At 51.4% G+C, this 22,878-nt stretch overlaps 10 protein-coding genes across 10 annotated transcripts; 7 read left to right on the top strand and 3 right to left on the bottom strand.

The window, feature by feature from the left end:
- Positions 1-18: 18 nt before the first annotated feature.
- On the top strand, positions 19-1,371 carry BD324DRAFT_616222 (hypothetical protein). The gene is made up of 6 exons (XM_022014806.1): positions 19-218; positions 285-340; positions 479-603; positions 667-671; positions 727-763; positions 854-1,371. Exons 1-6 carry the CDS (start codon positions 190-192, stop codon positions 1,130-1,132), a joined length of 531 nt encoding a protein of 176 aa, XP_021873874.1. The 5' UTR covers positions 19-189; the 3' UTR covers positions 1,133-1,371.
- BD324DRAFT_616215 (hypothetical protein) lies at positions 1,372-4,114 on the bottom strand. The gene is made up of 11 exons (XM_022014805.1): positions 3,855-4,114; positions 3,599-3,798; positions 3,118-3,508; positions 2,921-3,053; positions 2,570-2,870; positions 2,370-2,517; positions 2,203-2,319; positions 2,128-2,146; positions 1,920-2,067; positions 1,827-1,870; positions 1,372-1,767 (listed from the first exon to the last, which is right to left on the bottom strand). Exons 1-11 carry the CDS (start codon positions 3,914-3,916, stop codon positions 1,474-1,476), a joined length of 1,857 nt encoding a protein of 618 aa, XP_021873873.1. The 5' UTR covers positions 3,917-4,114; the 3' UTR covers positions 1,372-1,473.
- A 358-nt stretch (positions 4,115-4,472) lies between these two features.
- Positions 4,473-6,585, top strand: BD324DRAFT_575798 (CAP1-related protein; the record flags this gene model as incomplete). The annotated part of the gene is made up of 7 exons (XM_022013147.1): positions 4,473-5,259; positions 5,318-5,382; positions 5,437-5,506; positions 5,557-5,638; positions 5,695-6,100; positions 6,151-6,346; positions 6,458-6,585. The coding sequence occupies 7 exons, from the start codon at positions 4,473-4,475 to the stop codon at positions 6,583-6,585; spliced, it is 1,734 nt and encodes a 577-aa protein (XP_021873872.1).
- Positions 6,586-7,519: 934 nt separating this feature from the next.
- BD324DRAFT_256476 (hypothetical protein) lies at positions 7,520-8,610 on the top strand. Its single transcript, XM_022012298.1, has 2 exons — positions 7,520-8,019; positions 8,095-8,610. The coding sequence occupies exons 1-2, from the start codon at positions 7,939-7,941 to the stop codon at positions 8,485-8,487; spliced, it is 474 nt and encodes a 157-aa protein (XP_021873871.1). The 5' UTR covers positions 7,520-7,938; the 3' UTR covers positions 8,488-8,610.
- Positions 8,611-8,629: 19 nt separating this feature from the next.
- On the bottom strand, positions 8,630-9,665 carry BD324DRAFT_616205 (vesicle transport protein). The gene is made up of 7 exons (XM_022014804.1): positions 9,592-9,665; positions 9,449-9,496; positions 9,349-9,392; positions 9,122-9,228; positions 8,982-9,053; positions 8,831-8,912; positions 8,630-8,774 (listed from the first exon to the last, which is right to left on the bottom strand). The coding sequence occupies exons 1-7, from the start codon at positions 9,611-9,613 to the stop codon at positions 8,733-8,735; spliced, it is 417 nt and encodes a 138-aa protein (XP_021873870.1). The 5' UTR covers positions 9,614-9,665; the 3' UTR covers positions 8,630-8,732.
- A 1,668-nt stretch (positions 9,666-11,333) lies between these two features.
- Positions 11,334-15,269, top strand: BD324DRAFT_648693 (hypothetical protein; the record flags this gene model as incomplete). Its single annotated transcript, XM_022017874.1, has 11 exons — positions 11,334-13,385; positions 13,431-13,501; positions 13,557-13,907; positions 13,961-14,053; positions 14,109-14,220; positions 14,266-14,341; positions 14,398-14,474; positions 14,553-14,634; positions 14,688-14,761; positions 14,819-15,039; positions 15,095-15,269. 11 exons carry the CDS (start codon positions 11,334-11,336, stop codon positions 15,267-15,269), a joined length of 3,384 nt encoding a protein of 1,127 aa, XP_021873869.1.
- Positions 15,270-15,480: 211 nt separating this feature from the next.
- Positions 15,481-17,143, top strand: BD324DRAFT_256318 (hypothetical protein). The gene is made up of 8 exons (XM_022012297.1): positions 15,481-16,067; positions 16,127-16,188; positions 16,266-16,294; positions 16,350-16,407; positions 16,534-16,550; positions 16,603-16,791; positions 16,870-16,934; positions 16,991-17,143. Exons 1-8 carry the CDS (start codon positions 15,886-15,888, stop codon positions 17,004-17,006), a joined length of 618 nt encoding a protein of 205 aa, XP_021873868.1. The 5' UTR covers positions 15,481-15,885; the 3' UTR covers positions 17,007-17,143.
- Positions 17,144-17,686: 543 nt separating this feature from the next.
- On the top strand, positions 17,687-19,014 carry BD324DRAFT_641085 (Ran GTPase activator; the record flags this gene model as incomplete). Its single annotated transcript, XM_022017393.1, has 3 exons — positions 17,687-17,899; positions 17,949-18,780; positions 18,839-19,014. The coding sequence occupies 3 exons, from the start codon at positions 17,687-17,689 to the stop codon at positions 19,012-19,014; spliced, it is 1,221 nt and encodes a 406-aa protein (XP_021873867.1).
- A 227-nt stretch (positions 19,015-19,241) lies between these two features.
- On the bottom strand, positions 19,242-20,027 carry BD324DRAFT_616182 (mRNA processing-related protein). The gene is made up of 4 exons (XM_022014803.1): positions 19,886-20,027; positions 19,706-19,825; positions 19,514-19,602; positions 19,242-19,367 (listed from the first exon to the last, which is right to left on the bottom strand). The coding sequence occupies exons 1-4, from the start codon at positions 19,898-19,900 to the stop codon at positions 19,328-19,330; spliced, it is 264 nt and encodes an 87-aa protein (XP_021873866.1). The 5' UTR covers positions 19,901-20,027; the 3' UTR covers positions 19,242-19,327.
- A 44-nt stretch (positions 20,028-20,071) lies between these two features.
- BD324DRAFT_616179 (Nsp1-like C-terminal region-domain-containing protein) lies at positions 20,072-22,874 on the top strand. Its single transcript, XM_022014802.1, has 6 exons — positions 20,072-20,115; positions 20,168-20,200; positions 20,253-20,282; positions 20,333-22,215; positions 22,267-22,466; positions 22,525-22,874. The coding sequence occupies exons 1-6, from the start codon at positions 20,112-20,114 to the stop codon at positions 22,799-22,801; spliced, it is 2,427 nt and encodes an 808-aa protein (XP_021873865.1). The 5' UTR covers positions 20,072-20,111; the 3' UTR covers positions 22,802-22,874.
- Positions 22,875-22,878: the final 4 nt, after the last annotated feature.

Raw genomic sequence — 22,878 nt, 5'->3', positions numbered from 1 at the left:
TAAATGTAATTTATCGACCAACGCTTTTGGATTCACAGATCTCTCCCGTATCATTTGGCCACCTCGAGTCTGCTGTTGGGCAGTGACAGGCATCATTATTCATTAACACGCCTCGGCTGAAGCTCAGCTTTTGACTTGCTAGTCCTTGACTATTCAAAGTCCGCCGAAGCGTTTCTAAGCACTCAAATCATGTCCGGTCATCCTCCATTACCCAACTGGTAAGTTGAGTGGAGCAACCCCCTGACCCATAGGTGAGGCATATAATGGGACTGATCGCTTAGCAGGTTGTACAACGAGGCGAATCTAGTCACGCATCAGCCCAGAGCTCGAGACCCTATGCGTGAGCAACTCCTCTCTCAGTCAAACCGTTCGCATCCCACCTTTGCCACAACCTCCTTTCACGGGTTGTAGTTACGCATCACATCTATGGCAATCATTGTGATCATAATGCTGTCGTCGAGCTAATTTCACTCCGCAGGCCCGTCAGTTGAAGCTACAGACTCTTCCTGCTCGACTCGTTCATCCCGCTCTTTCCAGACCATCCGCTTCATGTTTGACCCACTTCGGCTGCGAGGAGGTTGCAGCGTCAACGGCAGTTGCGATGTGAGTCCAGCTTTGGACCCTGCAGCTCATCAGACCGAATTTTCGGCTGATGAAAATATCCAGTGTCTGTATGTATTCAGCGGATGGGACATGCTCGGAACTGATGAGGTTTGCGCTTTTCAGTGAGGACCCAGTTGAGAAGGACAGGAAGAAAATGCAGGTGAGTCCCTCGCCTCACCAGACACACAGTGTCTAATCCGGGGAACGATATGCTGCAAACTTGATACCACATTTGCTGACCCACTGGTAGATCCATACACAACCACCGCACTGGCGACAATCAGATCTGGGCACTCGATCCATCGAGCTCGATACCCGGAGTCGACGAACCTCTTTCTCAGTCCCTCAACATCGCATAGACCACATCACTGATCCTTTGAGTCGTGCACAGACTCATCAGACGGATCGGTCAGTCAACCTCGGTCTGAGACAGGCTCTCAAGGACGATCCGGCATTCGGAACGATCGATGCGACGGGTTTCCCACCTGGATCCACTAGTCCTGCTACGGGCAGAGCGAGTCCAGTATGAGGATGTGTGTTCGCTTAGTAGGAGGGGTATGACCCCTACATATCGACCACTGCTGATGTGCAGTATCGGCACAGCTCGAGACACCATGCGAACAAGACTACTCCGATAAGCCTCTGTTGAAGGGTTTTCTACCTGTGTCCTGACCTTCTCTCCATTCTCCCTTCGTAACATACGCTGTACCTGTTCATTCTAGTTTCATGGATCCAGGTCTCAGTTTATAATGCTATCGATGCAGACTTTTCTGTCTGCAAGGAGGTCGCGCTAGGATCCAATGAAGTTCCTCCGACGTGAGATCCAGAACATCTGTCATAATCAAGTGCTAGCTCTGGGAATAACCATCCCTACTGCAGCCCACTCTCCTTCTCGAACCTCTGCTCCGCCTCATCTTCCTCCTGTATAGTGTACCAGCTCCTCACCCTCTCCACAGCTTTGTCCCAGCCATAGTACATCCTGGTCCGCTCTTGATCCGTAAGTCGAGGTTCAAAGACATCCACTCCTGCCGTGTTGACTTTGGAGAGGGTCTCTGGGCGATTGAGATCCCATCCGAACAGTCCTAACGCGTGAGCAGCGAGAAGCGCTGAACCAAGAGCTGTAGATTCTCGCATGGCGGGTCGAGAGACTTTGAAATTGCCAATCTGCAGCGAGAAACCAGTCAGCTAGCACAATGTGACTATCTTGAAGGGAGGTGACTCACGTCCGCTTGGATCTGCATCGCCAGATCTGAATTCGTCACTCCTCCTGTTGGATCCATCAGATAATGCACATTGGAGTCCCCGTGGCTACTGACCATCAACCTTAAGCGTGTCTAGTTTCTGCCGACTCTCCTTCTCGATCACATCCAAAACGGCGCGCGTCTGGAAACACATCGCTTCGAGAGTCGCTCTGGCGATGTGTGCAGAAGTGGTGTAAGAGGTCAGGCCTATCAATGCACCTGTCTGGAGGTTCAGATGATTTTGTCAATCCTTGAGAGTCAACGGGAGCAACAATCAACTCACCGCCTCCTGGTCCCAATACCTAACCGTGCACAGGTCAGCTATTGCTTTCAGAGTCAGGCTAGAGATACGACGCACGGCGCTAACAGTCCACTAAACCCAGTCACGAAGTAGACTCCGCCGGTATGGTCCACCGATCCTGCAAGTTTGTCCATCTCGGATGCGTCATTGATGAGATTAACATTGTCTCGAAGCCTTGATGGGGATCAGCCAAAATAAACAGACCACAGAGTGCTGGAACTCACCATTTGATGGCTGATCCCGCGACGGCTATTGGTCCCTCCAAAGCGTAGACCGGCCTCGCGTGAGGTCCAGTCTGAAATGCCACGGTGGAGATGAGTCCACTTTGACTCCTGACGACCTTTTCGCCAGTATTGAAGAGTACGAAGCTCCCTGCGCATGGGTGAGTGCATGGCATCGAGAGCTGCTCTTCACAGATACTGACCAGTTCCATAGGTATTTTTCGCCTCTCCGCGCTTGAGACACTTGTTGCCTACTAGCGCAGCCTGTTGGTCTCCCACGATACCGGCTATTGGAATGCCTGTCAGGGGCGTTTCTGCCTCTGAGGATATCTTGGCGTAGACCTCGGATGATGAGACGATACGTGGGAGAATGGACGGGCGGAATTCGAAAAATCGAAGTAGAGGAGGGTGCCAAGTAAGATCTTGAATGGACATGAGGAGTGATCTGGAAGCGTTTGTCACATCCATTATGTGAATTCCGCCTTCCACTGCTCCAGTTAAATTCTGATCAAGTCAGGCTCGTTTTCAGGCTCTTCTGAGCATCGCCAACTCACATAGACCAGCCACGAGTCCACGGTCCCAAACATCAGATCGTCTGACTCGTGAGCTTCGCGCACTTCCAGATAGTGATCCAGCATCCATCGCAGCTTTACAGCTGAAAAGTAGGTCGATAAGGGGATTCCAGTTCTGCTCGGCCGTAGACATCAGTATCAGAGACTCTGCCCAGAACGCAGCTCGACGTCTCACTCACATGTCCACCAGTCCATCCATTCCTTTTCTCCTGCTCTTGGCAATGACAGGCTTCCCTCTGCCGCCCAGTCCCAGATTCTGCATGGCTTTCCCCATCATGTTCATGACTCTTCCACCTCCTCCGTGCTGTATCTCGCCATGCTCTGCGAATGCCTCTTCTCGGACGCCATTACCCATCGTGTCTCCGTCTGCTGCAGCCGCATGCTCGACGTGCGAGATTTCGACGTCCACATCGACTTCCTCATCTATCTCAATGCCCTCTTCTTCCAGTTTATGGGTGAAGGCTCGGACGACACTGGTCGTTCGGGTGTCGTCCCAGACTATACAGTTGCATAATGATTTGCCGGTCGTCCTTGACCAACAGACAGTCGTCTCACGCTGATTGGTGATGCCTGAAAAAGTGAACAAAGCACGACAATGTCAGCTATAAATTATCATAGCATGCAGAGCAATTGCAAAAAAGGGATGTTGAATCGACTCACCCATCCCCTTGATACTGCTCTTATCCCATCCCTTCTCCTCCAGTTTCTCTACCGCTCTCCTGATACAGGTCTTTGTAGCCGTCACAAGATCCTCCGGACGCTGTTCATGCCATCCTGCATGGGGTGTGATCTGTTCAAATTCAGTTTGATGAACAGCGACAATCTTGGCATATTCGTCAAAGATTATAAAGCGTGTGGATCTTTGGTGAAGTTGATCAGAAGATCAAGACTATATGCAAGCTTGTCATCGACTCACGTCGTCCCACAGTCTAGGCTGGCGATAAATTCTCCCTTTTTCAATCCCGTCGAGGTTGACATGATTCTACGCCGGTCTAGTGTAATGGGTCGTCTCGTAAAAGGAACAAAGGTTCTTCGCCAGGCACAATTATATACAGGTCGGCGAGACGCTAGAACAATGTTGAATGACAGCAGTGTGGAACGCTGTCAATGACCTCGTACCCAAAGAGATAGATTTTTGGTTGTACATGTACGTCCGGAAAGAAGCCAAGATGTAGGTAGGTCAGTGATGCATTTTCGGGCCGGTACATTCCGGTGAAAGCCGAGACTCCCAACCCCAAGGTAAAGCGGAAGCAAAAATGAAAGTGACTGGTGGCCACGTGGTTGATGGATTTTTATCGATGACCCGGCTCGAAGGAACGCAGCTGCTTGTACATGCGATAGCCACTTCACCATTGAGTATAGTAACACTTGGCCCGCCTAGATCTTAGATCAAACTCCAGGGCTCTATATGATCTGATCAGCCGCAGTGCGAGCCGCATAGCTGTTCATCACGATGCCGCGGACGCCTCGACCTTCTCCTCCTGGAGGTAGCCCCTCTAAACTATCTCGTCCTACACATACCCCTCATCCATCCATGTCTGGTCGTCAGAATGGCTTCACTCTGTCCTCTGGTCCCGGTCAGTCCAGTGGTTTTAGTAGACACAACATTCCCGTTCGCAAACCGAAAAAGATCCTCTATCTCATGTTCATCTTTTTCCTCTTGTATTGGTTCGGGATACGGCATGGATTAGGGATAGAACGTATACCACCACTACCCCTTGGATATGCTGTTCCTGGCGGTAGAAGAGGGAGAAAGAGTAGTTTGACGTTTGATAAGAAGGGAATGGCTGTTCTCAAGCCCAGTATCATTGGGCAACGGAGAGAGCACCCGATATACGAATTGATGGAACGAGCCGAGACTCGATGGTTTGACCTGTTATCGTCCCAATCAAAGACTCTAGGAGAAGCTGCAAAAGAGTACAAGAAGCGGTACCTTCTCGATCCTCCAGCTGGATTCGACGCCTGGTTCGCATTCTGTCAAGAAAAGGGCATCAAGATCGTGGATAATTATGACCAGATGATGAAGGATCTCCTCCCTCATCATGCTTTGAAACCGGAAACCTTTGTGAAGCGGAGTAAAGAGTTGGAGGGAGGGAAATTCACCTACACGATCCAGGTCACCAAGAAGAAGGTTGACTTGAGCGGGGAAAGAGCTTGGAGTGCGAGACCGAGACATATAAAGACACTGGTCCAGGGCTTCACGGACTGGCTGCCGGCAGACTTCAACCTGAAAGTGACTGGCAGCGATCACGATACTGGCAGCGTCGTTCTCGGTCGAGACCAGAGAGATAAAGCAATGGAGCTGGTTAGAGAGGGAAAGCGTGGGTCTCGAATCACCGAAATGACACTTCACTGAGGGAAAACTGATCCGATTCCCAGACTTTACAGAAGAGGAAATCACATTGCTTGAGGATCCCAAGCGGACAACGGCCACGGGTTGGTTCGTGAGTGAAGATGCTACTTTGAGCCCAACTGCAAACTCTGACCGACTGGTGTAGAAAGCCTGCCCGATGGACTCGCCTGCGAACGTCCGACCGGGGTCTGAAAACGCGACCAACGACATACGACGTGAGTGTACGATATCGAGCTGTCTCTGTTCTGACTGAGCTTGTACCCAGCTAAATCCTTCATTCATGACCACCTTCCTACTATGGACTTTTGCGACTACCCGGAGCTCAAGCGGCTTCACGGTGCGATGCAGTAAGCAAAAGACCTCCATCCATGTATACATGATACAGCTCTGAGATCTCGTGCAGTATCGACTATGACGTCCGATCACCATCTATACTCAAACCCATCATGGTTCTCTCCAAGTTCCCTTCGGACGCTTCGTTCCAAACAACGCCCATGGAGGGATACACCAACATTACAGATCACGACCTACCGTACTTGGGTCACTGGGAGGAAAAACACGACCATCGTTTGTTCTGGCGTGGATCCACTACCGGAGGATATGACAAGTATCGAGATTGGAAAGACAGCCATCGACTCAGATTACACCTCATGGTGAATGGTCCGAAAGGCGGGGATGTATGGTGGGATCAACAGGCCAGGGAGGTCATGATGCCTGATGGTAATGGGGGATTCGATATGGTCAGAAGATGGGAAAAGAGCCTCAGTCAAGCATATGCAGATGTCAAGCTGTCTGGGAAGCCAATACAGGTAGGTTACGGTGTGTCCATTAGATTCTCTTCGTTGCTGATTGTCGGCAGTGCCCTACTGTTGAGCTGTGCAAGGAGATCTCCAACACAATCGATTTCGGCGCCAAAGTCTGGCCAGACAAGGCTGCCGTTTACCGATATGCGCTCGATGTCGATGGCAATGGATGGTCTTCGCGGTTCCATCGCTTATTGACCACTGGGAGCCCAGTTCTGAAGTTTACAATGTTCCCAGAGTGGCACATGGTGAGTTGAGTGAGAGTGTATCTGATGAAACCATGTGGCTGAATATGTTATGCAGGAATGGCTCAGTGCGTGTTTGTGGCTGATCGGCAGGGTAGGCTATGCTGACTCATCACAGCTCCATGGTACCACTACATCCCGCTCAAAGCTGATTACAGCGACATGTACGACATTATGGGATTTTTCGTTGGCCCATTGAGTGAGAATGGGGAGATAGATGAATCCAAGGGACACGATGTGAGTTGAGCTTTGTGTGGCTCATCTCGCGTCACTCGACTTACGGTCGCTCATCCTTGTAGTATCTTGCTCGAAAGATAGGTGAGGCGGGACAGAGATTTGCTTTGGATCATTGGTCATGGGTCGATATGCAGGCATACGTGAGTGAAAGTCGGCTCAGAGACTGCTGTCTGATCAAACTTTTAGATGTTCCGCCTCTTGCTAGAATTGAGACGTTTGCATTCACTCGATAGACAAGCCATGTCCTTCCGATACCTTGAGCCGACACCTGCAGCTGCGTGACAGGCGCAGTCAAAACCATCTTTTGTATTTCATAATAGCATAACAATGCATCAACACTACCGGGGATGGATTCGCACCTTATCTTTTCTTTCTTTCCCGGGATCCCCGATCGGTGAAATTTCATAAAAAAAGTTTTGAATGTCGCCACCTCGACACATTTCGGATCTTGTTGCCGCCACCCACCCACCGACCGACGATTGCTTCTCTCTTTCGGTCCACCCTCTCGATCCGTCTCGCTCATCCTCACTCTATCTCATCATCAACAGATCTTGAATCACGTCCATCATCCCGCCGCACTCACTCATCCTCTCCATTCCAAAGCGAAGCAAAAAGAGAGGAGGCCGGATAACTTCCGGCATTTATTTGCCGTTCGCCCCCGCGAGGCCTGGACGGCGGTGGTGATCTGGAATTTCTTGCACGTTCCTTTGTCCCTTTTGGCCTGTCTCGGTTTACCAACACACTGTGGTGACACGGTCTCGCCACGACACCTCGTAGCCCATCCCTTCCTCGTTTTCGACCCATCCCCGCTGACCTTTTCCTGCTCGCTGGTGGTCCCCGAGACAACAACGTTGCCCGCTGTTTGTTGGAAAGTTGATATTTCCCGAGGACCCCGCCCCGATATCGATATCTTTTTGGAAAAAGAAGCCGCACCGAGTTCTCTTGGTATCTTCTTTCTTCTCCAGAATTCATTGTCAGCACATTGTCATCCAGCTGAGCCCAAGAACCCGATCACATCCCTCGGATTCCCATTTCTGTAGCGAGGTATCCGCTGGATATTCCTGATTTGGTCTCCCTGTCACCCCGACGGCCGGTCAATAATTCTTGCACTCCCTCCCCCTCCCCCGGACCAACCGCCTCGAGGGGGACACCTTTCCTGAAAGGCCCTTCGCCGACGGATCCGAAGACTACTAGTCATTGCGATATCCTCCGAAAAGGCCTGGATATCTCTCATTGCCCCTTGACAACAAGTGAACAGGACTGTCAGATTTCTCCGCCTTGTTTTGGTCAGAGAAGAAGGCCCCCCCTCCTGATTATCCCCTCATCCCTCAGCCTCCCCTTTCCTTACAGACCGGCTCCACCATGGCGTCCATGGAAGACCTCGTGGCGACGATGCGGGGTGGTCTGCACGTCGAACGAGGAAACGATCTTCAAGAGCTACAGGTGAGTTGGTAAACCGCATCGCGATATAGATGTGATGTGAAATTTTCGCTGTCTCTATGCTCACTCTCTGTTCAGAACAAGCTCGCCCAAACGCTGAATCCTGTCAAAGCGCCTTATCGACCTATCCCTCCGACTTCCCTCTCACCAAATACCTCGACCATCCCTCCTGCACCGGCATCATCATGGAATGACGCTTTTGGCTCTGTTTCTCCGTCCAATTCGACCACCACTCAACAAAACCTACCTCTCGATCGCAACGGTACAAGTCCTAGATCTAGTGGAGTTCGGAAAGACATTGGATTCAGTATCCCTCCGCCAAAATCCCAAAGTCAGGGTCAACCTCCGAGTCAAAACCAGGCGAACGCCCAGTCCAATGTCATTGGTAGTGACCATCGATCAGAGGAAGATGATGGCTTTCGTGACGATGCGTTTAGGCCATTGTGGCAGAGCGACTCGTCAAGGAAATGATGGAGGAGACATCGCTCAAGGTCTGTCGACGTTGACGTTTATCGACGTCTATCACATTGATTCGCACTGTCATACACACATTGGCTCTCGGCCGCATTGTTCGTAGCGTTTCTGCCCATCTGTCATGTATTTCGGTTGTACATTTGTGCTGTGGCATACTACGGACCAGTCTGTCGGCCTCTTCTGTGCGATCGACCGTCAGAGCTCGGTCAGCGGAAGCTGATGGTTTCGCATCTCATCGCCTATCAGACTGCACTTTGCCGGACCCCCGCTAGCTTATCGGCTGCCTGATAACGGTACAAAATCAGCTTAGTGAAACGACAACAGGAGAGTGTGCGCTGACCTGCCGGATGTACGGTAGGGACAAGAAAGTTCCGATGATGGGAGTCTGCCTCAACGCTTGAAGAATGACAGGGAAGAAGGAGCTGTTTCAATGAGATACCGTCAGCCATGTTCTACGGGGAGAGACACGTGACAATTCGATGATGACCTACCCGAACAAGCCGACGAACCCGATGAACTCAACGCAGATACCTGTGACTGGCCACTTGATAAATACCAGCAAGCTGGTTGAACTCCGTCAGCTGGAGACCCTCTACTTCGAGCTTTGTGCCCCCTTTTCTAGTCAACTCACATTCCCCCGAAGAAACAGAGTGTCCCTCTCCATTTCTCTCTCCTAGAGAAGAAGTAGAATGTCTTGGTAGGACCAATGATAAGCGGTAGACCGGATAAGAAGAGGATCTAGACGGATAGAGGTGATAAATCAGCGACCGCGAGCTTGGAAGGCGAGACGGAGGGTTTTCGAAAATGGAAAAGGTGACATTGTCACTCATCCTCTTCAAGCGCAGCAAATTGACTTACATTGCCCAGCGCTAGTAACGGTCCATCGAACAGGAGGATGATACCTATATACCGATATCAGCGCGAAAGACCAATCACATGCGGCACCTTGGAAACACACCGAGGAACTGAAAGAAGATACCAAAGGCGACTAGGGCAATGCCAATTTCTGAAAGTTAGAGGAGTAACAAGGAAGATCAGCTAAGCTCTGTATAGGGGCGCCCCTGAGATTTGAACCTGCTGAAGGGCAGATCTTAGGCTTACTTTGCGTGTCGCTTAACCACATTTTTACCCTTCGTCCAGATGGTGTTTGAAACTGTGTAAACACTGAAATCACTCGTTCACTTGAAGCGAGACGTGTCGAAAATGGGGGATTTCAGTTCCAGCGAGTGAAGATGGTGGCGCGTGGCACCTCGACGCTGACGTGAAGGGAAGGGCATAAGACTTGGGTGCCAGCTGCTGAATGAAGTGCTGGAGGCATATAACGGGACGACACGTATACATCAACATCATATGGAATACGAAGTAAGAAGCTGCTGTCAAAGCCATTTCTCTTCATTTGCACAATATGCTCGCACTTTTAGGACAAAGCAGGGGCGCGAGGTCATGATACAGATACGCTTATCCTTACCTGCTCGCAGGAGGGGCAGCGTAAGGAATATGAGCTGAGCAGGGCCAACTACGCCCCGATATGAGTGTCGTTGTTCTGTGGCAGGGTCCTGCCAGTCTGCATGGTCGTGCGTAGCGTGCCGGTGATCGAGTGGTCGAGCATCGCTTACAAACCGATTTTGTGAAACTCCCCTTGAACCCGACGGCATCTCGTATTAACCTTCTCCTGCTAATCGAGCCTTCTCAAGACCTTCTCAACTATCATCTGAGACATAAGGCCCCCTAAGTCATCTGCCTCTCTATCTCTTCCTGAGAATTGGCGTGATCGGCATGATCAGAGTCAGATGAAACAGTCTGGAGACCATACAGTGGATTATGGGAATTCGAACAGGCTGAGACGCTCGGCATCTATCATGGGGATTCTTTTTTCCGCTATGGCTCCCCTCCAAGAACGCCAAGTTAGACCCAGGCATCAGCCTCCTTGAAGCCTTGGCTTCCCCTCATCTCACACCCCATCGGCCCGACTGCAAATGCGCAATAATGAGGTGAGATAAAGAGGGGGGGAACTTCAGGGCAATTTCAACCCTTCACCCTGAGATGTATGGACGGACGCAGTCATTCACATGAATTGACCTGTCATTGACTATGTACGGCATATGATGTAGCTGCTGCTGCTGCTGCTGCTGCTGCTGCTGTAGTTGACCCGCTGATTGAGGCTGTGATGAATCGGTGCAAGTAGAAAAGCTGAGAGGGGGAGGGGGTGACGTCGACACGCTGCTCATTAGGACATCTGCCCAGAAATAGAAAATTCTTTTTTGTATCAACTACTTACTCCAACGCCCGGTTGATCATCCGGGGAGGGACGATCTCGACCCACTCCTCACTAAGTCCACTTGGCTATATAGTCACAATTTTTGGAAACACGTCCAAGCAGGTCCAAGTGCTCTGTACCTCATTGTCTCATCAACCCGCCGTTCATCCTTGTACATCAACTGTATTCGTCTCTTCATCTCTGTCTCCAACCTTCCCAATCGTTATCTCTTCCTTCGACCCGCGCATTTTGTGTCGATTACATCAACAAAAACACCCATCATCATTGTATTCGACCGAGACTCGGGGACTGGGATTTTGGGGAAGCTATCAAAGATCCCGTCCGTTCAACCAGCCGCTCCACTGTCACGCGTGAGAACGTATTCTTCATCTTGTGTGAGAGTCTCTATCAACCGTGCATATCGCTGACCAGACCAGAGTCTCGTATAGGGACAGACGCTCGGCCATTTTGCTCCACTTATCGTTATTATTCATGTTTTGATCGCTCGAGGCGACAAAATTCAAAACGTCCCCCTCTGACTCCTACTGTATCGATAGAATTGTCTCCCATTCCTTGACGCTTCATCATGTCTATACCCGACAATCCATTCTCCACCACTCAGAACTCATCCTCAGAACCATCCTCTGCATCTTCGTCCGAGGCGAGGGTGCCACAAGCTCCCTCCAGATCGCCTCCAAGGTTACCACCGCTCGACCTCCCATCCCAGAATGTGATATCGCATACCGAGACACAATCACCTTCACCTACTTATACACCTGGGGGCTCTGTGCTCCAACATCCTGGCGAGGCTAGACCTACCAGAATGGACAGACATGTCCAATTCAATAGTAAACATCGGATAAATTCTGTGGGCATGGAACCCCTTCGACCTCCTGCGCCAAGCTCGCCTCAGGGATTATCCGCCTCCAACCTCGAGAAAATTGATAGTGCTCTACAAAGACACAAGACCAAGACGATGCAGAGGAGACGTCCGCCGAGGGAGCTGAGAAATACCAACAGAGGTGGAGAAGACGATGACGATTATGACTATCGTCTGGACGTTGACCCTCCGATGGATCTGGGTAGAGTGACATCTCCTTCAAACCCGTCGGTTGCACGTGAGACGGAAGAAGGAGCTACTTTGCAGAGATTGCTGGAATATCGGGGAGAAGATTGGGTGCCGGGAGAATACATTCCTCTCGGCGAAACGGATGGACTGCCCGGTCGACAAAATGAACAGAGGGAGAATCAATCCGAAGCCACCAATCTTGTCCGAGCTCACACGAGCAAGTGGGGAACTCTCAGAAGGCGGGTCAAGACAGGAGGAATGGTACACGCGGCGTTTGGAGCGGACGAAAGAGCTCGCCGAGGGGAGAATCGTCCATCTCAAGAGAGACAAGGTGGACGATCGGAGGACATGCGATCCGACCAGGAGAAATCTGGCCTGGGCCGTAGAAAGACTCAGCGTGAGACCGAAAGAGCAGAAGATTGGGACAACAACAATCGACAGCCACATCTCCCTCGTCGACTCAGCGGAGGTCTGCAGGGCTTGCCCGGCGGTGGAGGCAATTCTGTCCTCTCTTCCTTGTTACAATTGTACAACCAGACCCACGGAGGTGACTCGGAAGCAACTTCAGCTGCAACCTCCGCAGCACCCTCTGTCGCTTCATCTCGAGCTACATCAGAGGATGAAGACAGTAGCGACGGTGACAGTCCAAAGCGGCAGAAACCAGCCACTCATCCTCAAGGGGAGAAGAAAGCTATGGGAGAGCTCGAAAAGATCATCTCGCCCAGTCACGGAGAAGAAGGCGTCATCCGATCCCCCCTCGAGACCGTCGCATCGGATGAGATCAGACCCGAGGGACAAACTTACTCTCCCTTCGTGCCCCCGAATACCAACTCGTCGTCCTATGTTGGCCAAAATTCAGGGCAGACAACGCCAGGTTCGACTCGCCTCCTCGACTACTTCAGATCGGCGAAGAACGAGGTGGTGGAAAAGATTGAGGACGCAGATCGACCTGATGCCGCCAAGTCTGGAGCTGGAGTTGTCGGCGCGCTCATTGCAAGCGTGGCCAATGTCTCTGGTGTAGCGACTCCGGCGGCTTCTGCCCTCGTACCTGCCGCTAGGCGATCGGGTTTCCAGCTGGAGAGATTTTCGTTGCCAGAAGCTGATGAGAGTCCCCTTCAAGCTCCCTCACGTACCCACTGGCGACCCGCATCCGCTGCTTCCACCAGAAACAATTCTCGACCTGGATCTGTCCATTCGTCCACTGCCGTATCTGGTGCGACGAGTCCCGAGGAAAAATCACGAACCCGGTCGAGTTCAGACGCTCTGGTGAATGGCGAGGATGGTTCTGGCAATGCTTCCTATCGCAAAGAAGGGAGGAGACCCAAGGCTTTTGATTCGCATGGACTCGGAAAGCTGCCTGGAGCAGCCATCTCGGCTCCTGGTCATGCGTTGAAATCAGCAGAAAAGTGGATCGCTGCGAAGACCCCCCTGACTACCCCTCCCGGAGAATTCTTCGGGAATTACATGGACAAGCCGTTGACTGAAGAAGAGAAGCGAAAGAGAGATTGGGACAGGGAGAGACGAAAGAAGCACAAGGCAAAGAAGGCGAGAAAGAAGCAGGAAATCTTTGTGAGTCACTCTCGGTCGTGCAGATACTGAATGAATCTTGCTTAGATCGTCCAACATGTTGCCGCTGTATTGGCAAGACAGCAATTCATCCTCAAGCTCGCTCGAGCTTTGATGATGTGGGTTGAGAGTCTGGTCTCGATAGTTGTCCAATACGCTTACGCTCTCCCGAAGGTTTGGATCACCGTCTCATCGTCTCGAGACACAAATTCAAGCTACAGCGAGAGTGCTCGAAATCAACGCTCAAGTCATTTGTCTACCAAATGTGATGATGATCTCTTTCAATGACGAAGCGACACATACGTCCGAGACCAAATTCTTGAAGCAGTCTGCGGGTATCGATCTCGGCAAAGTCTTGGCCACTCACAATCTCTACTGGGATGTCATTCATGACCGGATCTCTGTCGATCAAGCCAGTAAAGATTTGGACATTCTCATGACTTCAAAAGTCTATTACAACTGGTGGCAGACGCTCATCATTGCCTCTACGTGCTCGGCGTTCATCTGTGTCATTGCCTACCACGGGTGAGCGTGACAGCCATAGGTTGCAGTCAAATTCTGACTGGCGGTTTTCATAGGTCATTCATTGATGCCCTCATGTCGATGCCACTCGGAATGCTTTTGATCGCTGCGCAAATGCTGTCGGCGAGGAATGATCTCTTCAGCAATGTGTATGTCGTGCTGTCTGCAGGGGGTGGTGGTGTCTGACCCAGCGTTTTTTTTTAGATTCGAGATCGCTATCGCAACTCTTATCTCCTTCCTGGCTGCGGCTCTGGCATCAACTGGCAAATTTTGTTACACCGCATTGGTCTCTGGCGGCGTCGTATTGATTCTCCCTGTATGTCGGCCAAGCTCTATCAGTTGCAACGCTCATGAATCATAGGGATATATTGTCCTGACTGGCTCTCTCGAATTGGCATCACGCAACATCGTTTCCGGCTCCGTCCGTATCGGTTACAGTGATTATCTACTGTCTGAGAACCCCGCCCCACAGAAAAGCTGACGATCTTCCCAGGTGTCATCTACTCTCTATTCCTGGGCTTCGGTCTGTCGATAGGAGCAGAGTTTTGGACAAAGTTCACAGGCGACGCGGTGAGTCGGCGGCCGCCCCCTATGACTTCGCCTTACAAGCTCTTTTTCATAAAACACGAACTGATATCCTCTGTCCAGGTCAAGGGCGGTAGTCAACTGTACTGCGAGTCTGCCCATGCCGATGCCCCTTGGTACCGGGCGACTCCTTCTCCATATTGGTGTAGGTTCGGACTTCGCGAATGCGTCGATAGTCAAACTGAATCGATTCGTCAGGGTTCCTATGTTGTCCAGGGTTCTCCATGGCACTTGCACTGAGGAATCAACAGCCTCTCCTTGCCAAGGAATTGGTGAGTGCTTCGCTCGATACCTCCCTACTCGTAATGTGGTACTGACATCCTTTGAAGCCCATCATGGTCGCGATCGCAGCAAGCGGCTGGTGTGCCAACCATTTCTCCTCGCTAGCTTTCCCCGGCCGAGCTGATATGTCATCTGCCATTGGCGCTTTCGTCGTGGGAACGTTGGGCAGTCTCTATGGTCGACTCGCTCGCGGAGCCAACTTCCCAGTCACCGTCGTCGGTATCTTGTTCCAGTTGCCATCTGGTCTTGCCAATGGAGGTATCTTCAAGTGAGCGGACAATCGTGCAGTACTACGTAGTCTTGATTGCTGATGCGCTCTCCAGTTTTGCCCAAGAATCCACTAGCGGCAATTCAAATGCTTACTCGGACGGATTCCAAGTCGCAGAACAGCTCGTTTCCGTTGCGATCGGTCTAACCGTCGGTCTCTTTGTCTCAGCCGTGGTGACGAACCCACTTGGAGGATCTCGAAGGACAGGATCTGGTATCTTTTCCTTCTAACCTCACAATGCCCCCATCGAATCTATTGTTCACCTTTTCCATGGACAGTATACAAAGCATAGATGGTGTTTTCACTTGTCTCTCATCGCATTTCAAACAACTATCCCCAGCTTTGATCTTTGCTTCTTCGTCCTTGTATGCATTTACATTGCTCTCCACCGCGGCACGTGTCGAGGATTCGGGTCCGCTCAACCGGGGGATTCGGACCGAGAGTCTCGCAGATCCTTGCATCCATTCAACTAAACCCGTTGACGTTCTCTTAAGTATCTCATTCGTCCTTGGGGAATCCAGAAAGGTACAGAACATCGAGTAGCCCATAGCAGACGAGTCCTTTGGTTCTTTTTGCAGGCTATCTGCTCAACTTCGCTCAACAGGTGGGAGTTCATTTGTCTCCCGGTTGGGTTGACTCCAAAGAGATTAAGCCGTGGTCGATCGGATTCCTCAGTGCTTCGTCTGTGGGCCCATTCCACCTACATTGGATAAAGCCAGGAGTACGACACTTTCGAAAAGATTGCTGAACACTGCTAGAACACAAGGTAAGCCACCTAGTGGAGGGCCCTCTCGCTAACGGAACATAAGTGGATTGCTGAAGGGTTGTGTAGTTAGACTTTCGATTATGGTGGTATCGCAATCCGACGAATACGGAGGCAAGACCCTGAAGAAGATCAAAAGTTGGTCTGTGGTCCCCGGTGTCTTTGTTCAAAGCGACCCATTGCACGATGCAACGGGTTACGACCTTTTAGGCGATGGCTTTGGGTTGGTCGATAAATCTCCGGAAAGGTGGCAGAATCTGGTAAAGTGGGTTGCTTAAGTGTTCGGAGGAGGACATTGCGTAAGAGGTCTAAATGAATCTTTAGAAAGTTGAAGCAGCTCAATGAGGAGTCGGACGAGCATACTACTTACAAGTTGATCTATTATGGTGAGTTGTAGAATTGATCCACTCAGAACCGGCGAGGATCAAAGGGAGTCTGGCGAGGCTGATCAATCCATCTGTAGCTCGACATGGAGAAGGCTTCCATAACAGGGTTAGTTTCCCTCCATGTAGCTCTCTCACCTCACAATGCTGATATTGGTTCGCAGGCGGAATCCAAATATGGCACTGCAGCATGGGACAGTCACTGGGCTCAAAAGACCGGAGGTGGGCAATTTGGTTGCTGTAGTTGCGGGCGGGAAGCTGAAGAGTCCGTTCTTCCCTTGCGCTACCGATCACGACCTCTTCGACGCTCTACACGTTATGATCTCTATCATTCCTCCGATCATTCAGACGGCGAATCGGTCTGGGTAAGGACCAAGCATAGGTCGAGGCATTCATCTGATCCCCCGCTCCATTCAGGGTCCAGATCCTCTCCTGACTGAAAAAGGTATCGGTCAAGCGAGGACTATGAATTCAGCTCTCAAGAAAGAACTTGAACATGGAATGCCGTTGCCTCAGAAACTCTATTCAAGCCCGTTCCAAAGGTCAGCGACGACGCTACAGATCACCTGGGAGGATATTCTGTTGAACAAGGGGATGGTACCGAAAGTGAGCGTTGCTCTCTCTGTTACGGCCAGTTGGCCAAGTTGATCTAATTGCCTCGGTATAGATTAAAGAGAAGTTCAGGGAACGAGTATGCGATCATACTTGCGATCAGCGGAGTCCTCGATCCGTCATCGAAAAGGTCTATCGTGAGTCCTGAGGACTACTGGGCCAAGGAATTTTCTGGTTGATAATCGCCTTCCAGCTGGATGGACCTTTGATGATGGTTTCACCGAGGCGGACGAGATTTGGGATGGAAAATATGAGGAAGACGATGCCGAATTGACTCGAAGAGTCTTAGAGGGATACAGCGAAGTGTTTGCGGATGATCCGTCCAGTATCATTTCCGTGACTGCACACAGTGGAGCGATCAGTGGCTTCTTGAGAGGTGTAGGACATAGACGGTTCCAAGTACAGACGGGTGGTTGGGTGCCAATACTGGTGAGGATTCAGACTTTCGGTGCGCGACAATCCTATTGACGAGGCATCGCTTGTAAAGCTTAAAGTCTCAGAGAGATGAGGTATGAGACCTGATGGAATGTGACAGAGTTGTCTAGTGCAAGAGCAGGATGCATTTTGGTTTCCCATCGCGCTCTGCCTCCTCAGGCCGTAAGTCACCTAGGTTGGTGGACTGGCTCAGTACACAGATACACTGCTTAAATGACCTTGCCCCGTGGAAGGCATCCCGACTGACTCCAGGTTGTCGTCTGATCTGTGTTTCGCTCTGCCGTCTTGACATTTATCTCTTTGTGCACCGTGCCAATGGGAAGAAAATGCCATAACAAAATTGCCACAATCGAGACCGTGTTTCATCATATCTCCTAGCCTGCTTGACCAAATTTAGTCTGCCCTTCCTCATCAACATCTCCTCCTACCGACTGAGCACAAACTCATCTGCAGGATGAGCGAACCAGTAGCGAGCACCTCTAGTTCCAAAGTCTTCTCCATCCTCGGCAAGAATCTCAAAGCAAACACTGCCGAGGAGCTCGAGCCTTACCTCACCCAATTGAAGGATCTGGATGGGGTTGAAGAGGTTCATCTGGGTGGAAACAGTCTTGGGGTCGAGGCATGTCAGGCTATAGCCGAGGTATTGAAGACTAAGAAGACTCTCAAGGTGAGCTCTGAGGCTATTATCATCATCAGATACTGAGCACTCGTTGTAGGTCGTCGACCTCGCAGATATCTTCACCGGTCGATTGATATCTGAAATTCCACAAGCTGTCTCTGCCCTCTGTGACTCCCTCACAGACCATACGTCCCTGGTGGAAATTGATCTATCAGATAATGCTTTTGGAGGTCGTTGTGCCGACTCGTTGACGAACTTCCTGCGATCCAACACTTCGTTCTCGATCTTCAAGCTGAACAATAACGGGCTAGGACCGATGGGGGGCGAAGTTATCGCGAAAGCAGTCAGCGAGAATGCCGACAAGTGTCGACAGGAAGGTAAAGAGAGTTCTCTACGGACGATTGTCTGCGGTCGGAATAGATTGGAGAATGGGAGCGCGGACGCTTGGGCAGAGGCATTTGAAAAGCATGGAAAATTGAGAGAGATCAAGATGCCTCAGAATGGAATCAGGATGGAAGGGATCGCTTCGCTCGCCAAAGGATTGAGCAAGAATCCAGATCTTGAGCTCTTGGATCTCCAAGATAACACGGCTACCAAGACGGGCACTAGATCGATCGTGAAGCAACTTTCGAAATGGCCAAATCTACGACATTTGAATCTTTCCGATTGTCTCCTCGGATCTTCAGGCGGTATCGCTCTCGCTAAGAGCTTGAGCCTGGGCAGCAACCCAAAAATGGAGGAGCTCAAGCTTCAGTATGGAGAGTTCGACAAGCGGACAGTGGAGCTATTGACGGAAGCTATCGCTCAACATCTGAAGGATCTAAAGGTCTTGGAACTTAACGGCAATAGATTTAGCGAAGACGACGACTGCGTCGAGGAGTTGAAAAAGGCCCTGGCGCTGCATGGCAACGAGGACGCATTGGACGAATGTGAGTTTGCCAGGAGACTTTGCGTCTTTCTCTTTGGCTAATGTGCTCATTCACTCAGTGGATGACATGGAAGAGGTTGACGAGGACGAGGAGGAAGAAGAGTCTGAGGAGGAAGCCAAGTCCGAATCGGAGAAAGAGGACGAAGACAAGGCTGGGGAGCCGCTCGACGGTGTTGCAAAGGGCGAAGAAACAGACTTCTTGCCCGCTACCACCGTCAAGGCGACAGACGAGTGAGTGCAAGTCAAGGCTGGCCTATAAGAATTGCACTCATAATTGCTTTCCAGCCTCGCCGATATGCTTGCCGCAACGCACATCAACCCCGCACATATGAAACCAGAGTAAACGAAGGAACCCAGTTGGGAGTTGAACTGGTAGCAATTTTTTATAGGCATTTGCGACTGAATGCCATGTTAGCCCTGGCAGATTGTCGTGAAGGGGCGTGGGTGATTTGATGTATACAATGTTCTTTCATCACAGCTGTAGCCGTCGCAATCATGTGCGCATCCATGCACTAGAATCCATCCCCTCGTTCGCCATTGTGATGGGCTCAATCCTCGTCCATCTTTGTTGTCTGCTCCTTGGACTCGCTGCGAGTTTGATTGCCGTGGACGGAAATGGAGAACGATGTAGAGGTTCAGGGAACGGAGCAGATACGCCGGAGAGCGAGCAGGAAGAAAAAAGGGACTCTCGGTCAGCTGATAGTCTCTGATTGACTCTCCACACGCATACTCACCGTATGAAAAGGACATTGTTGCACCGTATGAAGATCTCTCCTAGAGCACCGTTGGACTTTCCATTCTCAATCTCCTCAGCTTGATTCAGCTGAATTGGTCACATCAGCTCAGACGCTCCACGCGATGTTACACGAAGTTGGTTTTTCTGCCATTATCAAGGGGATTCGCCCTCCCTCGAGAAGCTCACTCACCTGCAGATTCATGTAACTATCGGTCGACACTAAGAATCCCCTGTATTCCAAACCCCACTTCAGCCTGACGTTGACGATCTTTCCCGTCAGTTCCTGCAGGAAAGGTTTTGGGTTGACAGGCTAATCAGACAACTCAGCATAATATCTCATTGGCCGAGGGAAGCACAGATGGTCACTCACTGCGATGCCTGACATACTTAGCGATGAGAGGTGTGGATAGTTACAACAAACCCTTCAGCTCAGAAGAGATTCCAAAGAAAATATCAATGGGCGAAGATTTACGCCTATTCCTTTACAGAAAATTAGGCGTTGGCGGGGTTATTGAAGGATCCTCGAAGACCAGTCTGAAGGTCTATGTTCAACCAAGTTCTGATCATCCGTGAGCGGCGTGAGACGTAAGACCAAGATGTGTGAGTCATGCACGTTCAATTTGCGTGCAAGCGCCTCTGACTCTGATTTGAGCTGGTTTCGCTGGTTTCGGGCAGAGCGGAAACAGTGAGTGGACAGCAGCTGAGGATTCAGACCCAGAGACTGACCAAACTCACAGACGCCAAACCATTCAGTTTCGGCCAGACTCGTGGGTCTGGACTCTCACGTCAGAAGATCAGGCATCTGACATTATCACAGCTGCTTCCGGCTCTCAGCCTGCGACAAGCACCACACAACCAACCACCTCCCTCTTCGGTTCATCATCTACACCTCAGGCCTCTTCCGGCAGCTTGTTTGGGAGCACAAGTCAGCCGTCAGGTCAAGCCAGCGGAAGTGCGTTTGGAGGATCAGGCTTTGGCAATTCAGGCGGTAGCCTTTTCGGTGGATCGGGCGGCACCTCTTCGAATACTGCAAACACGGGAACTTCCTCACCATTTTCTTTCGGTGCACCAGCACAGAATTCTGCGAACCCTCCATCAACAGGGACAGCGGCGGCGACAGCACCGTCTTCCACGACTCCTGCACCGCCCTCTGGAGGATTCTCCTTTGGCGGCTTTGGAGCCGCGGCAGCTCCCGCTGCCAGTAGTGGTACCTCTACACCCAACTCTAAACCTACATTTGGTGGGTTTGGACAATCGACTACTCCCGCTGCGCCTCCCCCTTCTGGTTCTGGCAGTCTGTTCGCCCCGAAACCTGCTGCTACTTCTTCAACGACGACGCCTGGCGCAAGTCTTTTCGGCAACCCATCCTCGTCATCTGGGACATCAACGCCAGCGACTGGTAATGCAGCTTCTGCAAACACTGGATCGCTCTTCGGTGCGAAACCAGCGGAAGGCAGTGCGACCGGAGGGGCGGCATCTACAAGCTTGTTTGGAGCCAAGCCTGCAACGCCGGCACCTGCCACTGCTACTGCTCCAGCTGCATCTGGAACATCTACACCGACCGCTGCTCCTCCAGCTGGAGGTAGCTTGTTCTCTTTCGGCGCAAAGCCAGCCGCCTCAGCTAGTGGCACAAATGGTGAAACCTCGAAAGCCCCATCTCTTTTTGGCGCTCCAGCAGGGGGAAATGATGCCAGTAAATCCACCAATGCGGCTCCTGCTACAAGTAGCTCTTCCGGAGGCAGCCTATTTGGAGGAGGCAGCTTGTTCGGTGCCAAACCTGCAGAAGGTGCAGGAGACGCTTCTAAACCGGTAGCGCCGACAGCACCCGCACCTGGAGGATTCAGCTTTGGAGCACCTAAACCGGCAGCGGCTCCAGCATCGGGTTCGACGACTGCGGAAACTGCAAAGCCTTCAGGAGGGTTCAGCTTTGGCGCTCCTGCCCCATCAGTTACTGACAAGGCGTCCAAAGAATCAGCGCCAGCTGCCTCTTCCAGTTCTGAACCACCAAAACAGGTCTTCAGCTTCGGTAACTTTGGAACGTCTTCGGTTACACCGACGACGGACAAGGAGAAGGCCGCTGCTCCTCCCCCAGCTGCGCCCTCTGCTCCCGCCTCTGGATTCAGCTTTGGCAATCTGGGAGGAGGATCATCTGCGACTCCTGCCGAAAAGGTAGCTGGTCCCCAGGCATCAAAAGCTCCGGCTACTTCTGGATTCAGCTTTGCTCCTTCCACCGCTACTACGGCGACAACGGAAAGCAAAGATAAAGGCAAAGAGCCGGAAAAGAAGGCGGCGGAGCCTACGAAACCTGCAGGAGGATTCAGTTTCGGAAGCTTTGCGCCGCCCGCCACTGGCAATGCAGCGAGCAAGACCGCGGACACCAATACCGCGCCCGCGCCCGCGCCCGCGCCCGCTGCTGGATCCTTGTTCGGAGCTAAACCCGCTGAGGCTAGCAAATCCGCCACGAGCTCTGTCCCGGCTCCGGCTGGCTCTTTGCCTGCTGCAGCCTCCACTGCTACTGGTCCAGGTCCCACATCCACCGCCACAACAACGGAGCCCGCTCCGAATCTTCTCAGAGGCAAGACGATGGAAGATATCGTCGAAGGTTGGTCAAAGGATCTCGATGCTCAGGTCAAAGAATTTGAGAGACAAGCAGGGGAAGTGAGAGAATGGGACAAGGTCTTATTGAGAAATGGTGCTCAAGTCAGTGCCAGGGTTTCGGCCCGAGTACATGTGCCCTGACAATGATTTCAGATCACCGCATTGCACAGACAGGTCTTCGAAGCGCAGCAAAATCAAGCCTCCGTGGACAAGGCTCTGGACCTCTTCGAGTCTCAGCAGAAGCAATTGGATGCCATGATGACCCATTACGAAAGGGAGATCAATGCTTTCACTACGGACTCGACAAAGCCACTGGCAGCTCGACTGCCCGCAGATCAGGAGAGAGAAAAGTCGTGAGTGTCTACGCTATCTAAAAGGGACGCAGATTGGCAGTGCTGACTCGTGTACAAGGTATACTCTTGCCGAGGATCTCAACAAACAACTGGACGACATTTCCCGTAATCTCTCGTCCATGATTGAAGAAGTCAATTCTCTGTCAATGACGCACGCACCGGCCAGTGGAGACGGCACTGAGGATCCTGTCAATCAACTGTCAGCCATCCTGGGCGCTCATTTAAGAGCGCTCAACTCAATAGACAACAATGCTGGTCGACTAGAGGACAAAGTGGTCGAGCTTGAAGCTAGAATGGGTCACGAGCGAGGGAGATTTGGTGCTCCCCGTCGATGACGAGGGAATTCGATGCAAGTACAAGTAGATGACTCTTCTTAATGACAATGTATGATGCAAGAGAATGATGTACACTA

Source organism: Kockovaella imperatae (assembly GCF_002102565.1).
Source record: "Kockovaella imperatae strain NRRL Y-17943 chromosome Unknown BD324scaffold_2, whole genome shotgun sequence".
NCBI lineage: Eukaryota > Fungi > Basidiomycota > Tremellomycetes > Tremellales > Cuniculitremaceae > Kockovaella > Kockovaella imperatae.
This window is presented reverse-complemented; position numbering and strand designations above follow the sequence as displayed.